This window comes from Carettochelys insculpta, chromosome 1, assembly GCF_033958435.1.
Source record: "Carettochelys insculpta isolate YL-2023 chromosome 1, ASM3395843v1, whole genome shotgun sequence".
Lineage (NCBI taxonomy): Eukaryota > Metazoa > Chordata > Testudines > Carettochelyidae > Carettochelys > Carettochelys insculpta.
Genome location: NC_134137.1, coordinates 60,861,483 through 60,871,422, shown reverse-complemented (window position 1 = coordinate 60,871,422; position 9,940 = coordinate 60,861,483). Strand labels below are relative to the sequence as shown.

Here is a 9,940-nt window from a genome sequence, read left to right as displayed (position 1 = left end):
CACTTGGTGTACAAGGGTTTAAATCAAGTAAGTCAATATTTATTTTCTGTTTTCAAAATGAAATTTTTGAACAAAAACTGAAAAACTAAGTTCCAGGATCAGTTATATTACTATATTGAGGTGGCAAGATAAAGAGACGCAGAAGTGCTGCCAAAAAAAAATCCAGTTACGAGACAAGCTGTTAAGGAATTGGTGCCAGAACACAAGAGCAGAAGCCCACAGGGGACCCTGACTATGAATTTTGGTTGCTAACCTGAGCCACCATGTCTACACTACTGTTGTCAGCTGGTCTAGCTAAATTAAAGCTAACAGTATAGGCAGGCATACCCATACCACACTCACACCTTCATTAGCGAAAGACAAAGCCTGAGCATCTCTACTTACCTAACAACTGCATCAGTACCACCACATAACACTACTTTCCAATTTAGACTTAACATTAAGAAAATTCACTTTCCACAACAAACCTCATTAAACAGCAAAGGATGTGGTTGGGGTTACGTGAAAGATTGCTAAACCTGAAAGAAAATTAAATAATCCCAAATTTTGCATCTCTCTGGTATGCAAGCAGTACATGAGCTGTGTGATGCTGCTTAGTAAATATATATCTTAAAATGTCAATTTATCAACATAGCTATGTAGTTAATCAAAATGCAGCTTTCTCAGCTTCTTTCACAATATATATTATTCTGAGAACTGAAGTCACCATTTCCAATGATGATTAAAACTGTAGTTGGTTCCTGAAAACTGGCAATAAAACTGCAGCTCTAAAAAGAGAAGAGAAATGAGCCACTTCAGTGAAAACTGTACTCATTCCTAACCATTAAAGATTAAAATAGAAGTTTTTTTATTGATGGAATAACAAAAGTTCCTTTCTTAAATATTTTTCAAAATACATTTGTACAACTTACAATAATATATCCAAAATAACTGTATATACAAAACATTACCTTGCTTAATGTATGTGCTTTTTTTTTTTTTTTTTTTTGAAAATTACAAAGCTTTTTTTTTTTTGGCAAAGTTCAACCTTACAGAGATGGTAATTTTGAAGGTTGGATTAAGAAAATAGATCCTGAGGGAAAGTGACACTTAAGTCAATGACAAGCAAGAAATTCTCTATTTTTAGTTTGTTAAATAAAAATGTTTTTAGTGATATTTTTCACATTACAAAAATAACAAAATGAAGAAAAAGATTATAGATACTTTTCCATCATACTAGACAGCAGCTTTTAGTCTTTCAGATAAGGAATTTGAGCCAAGAGTGCATGTCAAAAATGAATGCAGGTAATACAGCAGTGCCCTACTGTAACTTTTCTACGTGTAAAACATCTCTTAGCTGCTGTTGATATGGTTGACTTGGTTGGATCTGCGGTGGATTTCTTCCAGAAAACCCTCAAGCTGTTCTATTAGCATTCGTTTTTTAAACCTGAATCGAAAAGAAAGCAAAAATAATGCTGTTAATGAAACTCACAGTTAAAGGAATGGACTTTTCAAAACCAGACTTAACTCTGAAATCCTGTCAGTGTTTATTGCATACCTCAGAGGTTCACTGTATATGTACTGCTATCTGTAGGGATTTGTGCAAGAATGTCATAGCACAATTATTTATTCTGACTTTTCCCTGTGCTGGTATTTGCTGACAAAAAATTAACAGAATCAAAATTATAGTCAAGTCAATGTTATCGTGCACCTTTCCAGAAAACTGAAGTCAGCAAAACTCAAACTAAAAATTAAAAACCAGAAAATACAGAATTAACAAACGTCAATGCAACCTTAACTCTACAGTCTGAGCAGTTACTAAATACAATATACATATTCATATGCTGTCTTTGCACATGCAATAGAGCAGTTGGGAATTGGGTACATGAGCAACGGACGATAGAACTGTACAGTAAATCCTCGAAATATGTGGCTTCAAGCTGCGTACAACTCACTTTAACGTGAATTAAGCAGGACTTTAAGCTGATCTGCAGCTGTCAGCCTGCCTAGCTGCCTGCAACTGCAGGCTAAGAGCCCCTTCTCCCTACCTTCCCTTAGCTTCACGGCTGTGGGAAGGCAGGGAGAAGCAGCCAGGGAACTGACCAGCCCTGGTGGGCTGTTCAGTTTCCTGTGTCCTGCCAGCTATGGGATAGCTGGGAACCAAGTGGCAGCCTGGTTCCCGGCTCCCCAACCCAACTTGTGCGAAAATTTGAGTCACATAGGGGTGGGTTAAAGGAATGCAACCCCCACATAACTCAAAGTTTTACTGTCCTGAAGAGGAGCTAGCATTTTCATCCTTCTACTCAGTGACTTTGCTTTGAGTTTATAATGCATACCAAGCATGCCTATTCTCAACTCCTTACCTTGGTCTTCGAATTTGTGTGCTGTGTGCACATTCTAAGCCTCTGTCAACACTTCCAAGTTTAAAGCACTGCTGCTACGACAGTGTAAACCACCTCCACAAGTGGAGTAGCTAGCAGCACTGGAAGCTATTTACACTGGTGACTTATAGCACTGTAACTTGCTATGCTTGGGAGGAAACTAACAGAGGTAGCAGTGTTAGTCAGTATTCTGACAAAACAAAACAGTTATGTAGCACTTTAAAGACTAAAAAAATTTATTAGGTGATGAGCTTCCATGGGACAGATCTAGTTCTTCAGATTTATAGCATATCCAATACAGACTCAGTTATATGGCACAGAGGTCCAAAAAAGGCAATAAAAACTGACAAATCAAATACATGCAATTGAAGCAGGGGAACTGTGGGGGAATTTAAGTGTTTTGCCTGAGATAATTATGTCAAAGGAAAGGAAATAGCCCTTGCAGTTATCAGAGAGGTAGCCCTGTTATTCTCGAAATTACAGACTAACAAGAAGTCTTGTGGCACCTTATAGACTAACAGATATTTTGGAGCATAAGCTTTCGTGGGCAAAGACCCGCTTCATTAGATGCATGAGTGATGGTGGGTGGGGTTGATTTCAGAGGGGTATTTAAAGAATGGGCTCCCAGTTTATTATTATTATTATTAAACAGAGACTGTGAGTGGCTCGCAGCTTACAAAAACAGCTTCTCTGCCCTGGGTGTTAATATCTCCCCATTAGACTCTGACAATGGCTCATATCCCCCTATCTGATCTGACTTGTTTTTTCCTCTTTTGATACATACTATTGATAATGGGCCATTTCCACCTTGCTGAATAGACCTTGCCAGCTCTGGCCCTCCCTTTTACTGGGAGCCCATTCTTTAAATACCCCTCTGAAACCACCCCCCCACTCATGCATCTGATGAAGAGGGTCTTTGCCCACGAAAGCTTACACGCCAAAATATCTGTTAGTCTATGAGGTGCCACAAGACTTCTTGTTGTTCTTGAGTCCTTGCAATGTGTGAGATAATTGCTGTTCCTGTTCATACCAAGTGTTAATGTGTCGAATCTGAGTATGAACCCCAGTTCACAAATCTCCCTATGTAACCTGCTTTTAAATTTCTTTGTTGTTGGACGCATATTCTCATGTCTTTAACAGAATGGACACTTTTAAAGATTTGTCAGTTTTTACAGCTTTTTTTAGACGTCTGCACTGAGTCTGGACTGGAAATGCTATAGATCTGAAATGGGTCTGTCCCACAAAAGCTCATCACCTAATCGATTATTTTGTTAGTCTTTAAAGTGCTACATGACTGCTGTTTTTCTGGGAGGAAAGTGTGTACCTTTACACACCTCTAAGTGACAAAGTTACAGTGCAGCAACTTGCAGTGTAGACAAACCCTAAACATGGCTATACTCATACAGAGGGGCAGACACACAACACATGTACAGGCAAGGAAAGGAGCTGACTCTTCCGGGAGTCAAGGCTCCAAGGTTCCTGGGTTTGATGTGACTGGTAAAAAGGAGACCAACTGGTCAAAGGCTACTAAACCACTTCTTCCAGCACTATGGGCACACTTCAGCAACCAATTATTGGCATTAAGACAAAAATATAATACAGCAATCAACATGATACAATAATATGTGTAAGTCTCATTTCAGCCAAATGTTCAGTTTGTATTCTGGTCACTTGCTAGACCACCAGAATGAGAAGAGAGGCTGCTAACAAAGAACTATCAACTACCACTTAGCAATTAACATCTAACTACATACAGACAAAAAGTGGGGAAAAAACAGCTAGAGTTGTCTTGCCACTGGTGGTAAAAAAGGACCTGAGGGGGTGGAAGATGTGCAGAGCCCTATATACTGCACCATACAGGCACCACTCCATGGGACTCCACAGCCAACCCGACAGATACCAATAAGGGAAAAACCTTCCAAAGATTGTGCACAGGCATATACCTATTTTAATGCACACGAGCAATCACTCAAAGAAGAATGCACTTTATGCCACAATCCTCTAAAGGAGGACTAGGATCAGAACTATGTCCCAAGAACTACAGAAAGAGGAACTCCCCTTAAACACAAAGGCGCCTGGAGCTATAGCAATAATCTTCTCGTGTCAACCACAGTGGGTTTCTAGTGCAGAAGAATGGCCAGAGCTCCCAAGTGCTGGGCTCTGTGCATACAAAGAAGCTGTTCCTGTCCCAGGGCTTTGTTTCTTCTTGTAGCAGAAACCTAAGTTTGACCACATCAATGACTGAAATTTCCTGATTGAGTTCTGCATGGATAAGAAAATGTATCACAAGCTAATTGTGAATCCATACTAAACTACATTTCCAATAGCCAGGTAGATAACTGTAGGTATTGCTAACCCAGACAAAGGAATCTGTGCTCCTTACTTCAGGTGCAGTGGGGGTTCTATGAATTTGCGAAGTATCAACATGTCTTTTGAGCCAGCAGAGGAAGGGCACTTTGATTCTCCCCTTTCCGCCTGTCTGTTGTCCATTAACTGTCCTGAAAGGTAACAGATTCTTCTCTGTCCAGAACATTGTTTCCACTGCCCTGGAGAAGCTTTGTCCTCTGATTACTTCCAGGTTTTGGAAGTAAACACTCACACCCCAGTCATGAACCCATGTCTAATGTGAAGCAACAGATCTTTCCAGTGACCACAAAAAACATCCAATACACTATTTTCTTGTACCTTCCTGTGAAGAGGTACTGGCTCCTGTCAGACAGGACACTAGTCCAATCCTGTACGGCTACATTCAAGGCAGTTACTGGTTTGGACACATCACTAATAGAGCTAAGGCAGGGACTGACAACCAAAATAGCAAGAGCCGCCATTTTTTTCAATATGGTAAACAACTCAACAATTCAAGAGTTGAAATGCATGTAAATATGAGATAGCCCTTAATAAATAACGTCAAACCATACATTTTTAATCGTATTTTAAGAGCAGCACACACACAATAATTTGTAACATGATACATGTTTACTGCAGGACATTCACAAACTTTTTACATATTCTATTTCCTCACACTATACATGTATATTTGTACCACTACCTCCCTGACTTTCACTCCTGAACCTTCTTGCTCTCTCTCTCCCCCCCCCCATCTCTTTCTGGAGGATACTAATGGGAATTGTACGTTTCAAGATCACATATTTGCTAGTTAGATGAGAGTTGTTCATTTTTGGGCTTTTAGAGACTTTCATCGTTTATTGAAAATAATCAGGAGGGTGTATTTTGTTTTCTAAACTTCGCAATTATAGTGTCAAAAGCCACAAAGGAGTCCTTAAAGAGCTGCAGGTTACAGGCCCAAGAGCTAACGTAAAGAATAAAATTGTCAGACACATTATTTGTTGGGGAAAAGGCAACATGGCTTCTGTAAAGGGAAATCATGCCTTACTATCTACTAGAGTTCTCTGAGGGGGTCAATAAGCATGTGGACAAGAGGGATCCAGAGGATACAGTGTACTTAAGATTTCCAGAAAGCCTTTGACAAAGTCACTCACCACAGGCTCTTGAGTTTAAAAAAAAATTGTCATGGGATAAGAGGAAAGGGCCTCTCAATGACTGAAAACTGGTTAAAAGACAGAAAACAAAGGGTAGGAAAAATGGTAAGTTTTCAGAATGGAGAGACGTAACTACTGATGTCCTCAAAGAGCAGGGGTCCACAACCTGCAGCTCTTTAAGGACTTCTTTGTGGCTCCCAATGCTATAACTGAAAAGTAAAAGAAAAACTTTATTTTCAATAAACAGTGAACATCCTAAAGCCCAACAATAAACAACTCATATCCAAACAGCAAATGATATGATCTCAAAATGTTGGATAACTAACTCCCCCCTTTATATAGGAACAGAGAGACAGCCATGCTAGTCTATATACTATCAAAACAAAAAAGCAGTCAAGTTGCACTTTAAAGACTAACAAAATAATTTATTAGGTGAGCTTTTGTGGGACAGACCCACTTCTTCAGACCATAGCCATACCAGAACAGACTCAATATTTAAGGCACAGAGAACCAAAACAGCAATCAAAGTTGACAAATCAGAAAAAAATGATCAAGGTGATCCCCCTTTGTATGTGCAGTGCATTGCGGAATATGATGCTGTATCTATGTTTTGATCGTGTTGCTAATAATGTGTTGATTTTGAAAAGGAAAACCACACTTATGGCATTCTGGCTGTGAAAGGCAACACACATTTTAAGAAAGAAAATTTAAATTAAATGTAAAGCTAGCTCCGTGACAACTCAAAAGATCATGAAATTAGGAAAGCCGTTCATGGATGGCGAATGTATAAAAGAGTGCTTTATCCAAGTATCAGAGCAGCTGTACAGTGATCTCAAGAACTGTTCAAAATCTAGCATCCTCCAAGGACAGAAAGAAAGGTTCAGGAGTAAAAGTCAGGAAGATAGTGGTACAAACACACACAAGTAAAGTGTGAGGAAACAGAATATGTAAAAAGTTTGAACATCCTGCATCGAACATGTACCTTATTGCAAACCATTGTGTGTGCGCTATTCTCAAAATAGCACAAAAAATGGTTTGATGTTACTTATTAACGACCATCTCATATTTCACATGCATTGCAACTCCTGAATTATTATTTTTTTTAAAAACCAATTTGATAAAAAAGGTTCTTTCTGATAATTTTGGTTGCCAACCCCTGCCCAAGGGCCCGTACTATTCATACCACTCCAAGGACCACTCCTATTCATAAGGTATTTATAAATGATCTGGAGAAAGGATAAACAGACAGCAAAATATGCTGATACTAGACTGTTCAAGATAGTTAAGAACAAAGCAGACTGCGAAGAGCTTCAAAAAGATCTCATGAAACTAACTGATTGGACAACAAAATAGCAAAACAAATTTAATATTCATAAATGTAAAGTAATGCACATTGGAAAAAATACAAATTATACATACAAAATTATGGGGACCAATTTAGTTATAACTACTCAAGAGAGAGACCTGGAGTTACTGTGGATAGCTCTCTGAAAACATCCACTCAATGCGCAGCAGCAGTCAGAAAGCAAACAATGTTAGGAGTCATTTAAAAAGGGATAGAGAATAGGACAGAGTATATTTTATTGCCTCTATATATATCCATGGCACTCCCACATCTTGAATACAAGGTACAGATATATTGCAATTGGGAAAAAGTTCAGAAAAGGGCAACAAAAAATGATCTGGTGTTTGGAATGGATGCCATATAAAGAAAGATTTAAAAGATTGGGACTTTTCAGCTTGGGAAAAAGGAGACTAAATGGGGGATATGATAGAGGTCTATAAAATCATGACTGTTATGGAAAAAGTGAGTCAGGAAAATTAGTTATTTGTTTCAACAACATAAGAATTAGGTTATCACAAAATGAAATTAATGGGTAGCGGGTTCAAAGCTAATGAAAGGAAGTTTTCTTCATGCAGGACATAGTAGGCCTGTGGAACTCCTTGCCAGAGCATGTTGTGAAGACCAGGACTTTAACAGGGTTCAACAAAGAACTAGATAAATTCGTAAAAGTTAGGTCCATCAATACTATTAGCCAGGAAGAGTCATGTACAGAAACCAAAAATTTTCAGACACAAACGCTCTCTCAGTCAGGCTGAGAAATGTATTAGTTTGGAAAATAGTCTATCAATGGATCCTTGGAAGCTTCCGCTTCAGAATTTTTGCTCTTCTGGGGAGACAGTCCTTTTCTGGTAGCAACAAGTGTACAGTACTGTGATGCTGGCTTTGAAGGACACTTCTCTTCATTCTTCATCACTAATTTCTTTCACTAAACAGCTTCTCACCTGTATCTGTTTTGGATGATTGCTACTCCTGGTTTCAGTTTCCTTGTAGCTACCACATTATAAGCCACACTGCTCTTCACATAAAATCACATCAGGGAGTTGAACAAGCGTAACAGGCTGCACTCACTTCTTTCAAGTACCCTCTCAGTGCATATGCCTCTATACTCTTTCTGTTTAGGGTTGCTCCCCAGTGATTCAGTCAAGTCACATATCATTTCTATGTGAAATAAATCAAAGCAAATCCTTCACTTCAGGATTAGCAATAAGTCCTGTGGCACCTTACAGACAAACATATTTTGAAGCATAAGCTTTCATGGGCAAAGATCCGCTTCGCCAGATGCATAAGTAGGGGTACCAGACGAGGATCTAAATATATTGGGTTATGAAAAGTAGGGAGTCCCAGTCAAGAGGAGTACCGGAGTTGACAATGTCAGTTCAGTCAGGGAGGATGTGGCCCATTATCAGCAGCTAATGTGGAGTTGTGAACATCAAGAGAGGAGAAAACAGGTCAATTCAGTTAGGGAGGATGTGGCCCATTATCAGTAGCAAATGTGTATGTGTGACCATCAAGAGAGAAACTGGTTTTGTAATAGGCCAGCCACTCCCAGTCTCTGTTCAATCCTTGGTTGATGGTGTCAAATTTGCAAATGAATTGCAGTTCTGAAGTTTTTCTTTGGAGTCTCTTTTTGAAGTTTTTTCTTGCAGGACGGCTACTTTTAAGTCTGTTACTGAGTGTCCAGGGAGACTGAAGTGTTCTACAGGTTTTTGTATATTATCATTCCTGATATCTGGTTTGTGTCCATTTATTCTTTTACACAGAGACTGTTCAGTTTGGCCAAGGTATATTGCAGTGGGGCGTTGCTGGCACATGATGGCATATATTATATTTGTAGATGTGCAGGTGAATGAGCCCCTAATGGTGTGGTTGATGAGGTTAGGTCCTGTGATGATATCACTGGTGTAGATATGCAAGCAGAATTGGCACCGAGGTTCGTTGCAGGGATTGGTTCCAGGTTTAGAGTTACTTTGGTACAGTCTATAGTTGCTGGTGAGAATTTGTTTCAGGTTCGCAGGCTGTCCGTAAGCAAGGACTGGCCCGCCTCCCAAGGTCTGAGAGTGAAGGATCATTGTCCAAGATGGGTTGTAGATCACTGATGATGCATTGGAGAGGTTTTAGCTGGGGTCTCTGTGTGATGGCCAATGGTGTTCTGTTGTCTTCCTTGTTGGGCCTGTCTTGCAGCAGGTGGCTTCTGGGTACACGTTTGGATCTGTCAGTCTGTTTCTTCACTTCTTAGGTGGGTATTATAGTTTCAGAAAAGCTTCACAAAGTTCTTGTAGGTGTTTGTCTCTCTCAGAGGGACTGGAGCAAATGCAGCTGTAGTGCACTGCTTGGGTGTGTACAATACATCGTGTGATGTGCCCTGGATGGAAGCCGGAAGCATGTAGGTAAGCACAGCGGTCCGTGGGTTTCCAATATAGGGTGGTGTTTATGCGGCCATCACTTATTTGCACAGTAGCGTCCAGGAAGCGGATCTCTTGTTTGGACAGGTCCAAGCTGAGGATGATGGTGGGGTGGAAACTTAAAATCATGGTGGAACACTTCAAGAGCCTCCTTCCCATGGGTCAAGACGATGAAGATGTCATCAATGTAGCGCAGGTACAGGAGGGGCGCTAAGGGACAAGATATGAGGAAGCGTTGTTCCAGGTCAGCCATAAAAATGTTGGCATACTGTGGGGCCAGACGGGTGCTCATAGCAGTGCCACTGATTTGAAGGTGTAAATTGTCCTCAAATC

General features: G+C 40.0%; 1 protein-coding gene across 1 annotated transcript in view; it reads right to left on the bottom strand.

Annotated features, from left to right (window-relative positions):
• Nucleotides 1-852: 852 nt before the first annotated feature.
• INTS6 (integrator complex subunit 6) overlaps nucleotides 853-9,940 on the bottom strand; it is a 107,126-nt gene continuing 98,038 nt past the window's right edge. The window contains exon 18 of the mRNA XM_074987449.1: nucleotides 853-1,426. Within this exon, the coding sequence (XP_074843550.1) occupies nucleotides 1,333-1,426 (94 nt within the window). The 3' untranslated portion in view covers nucleotides 853-1,332. The remainder of the gene's footprint in view (nucleotides 1,427-9,940) is intronic.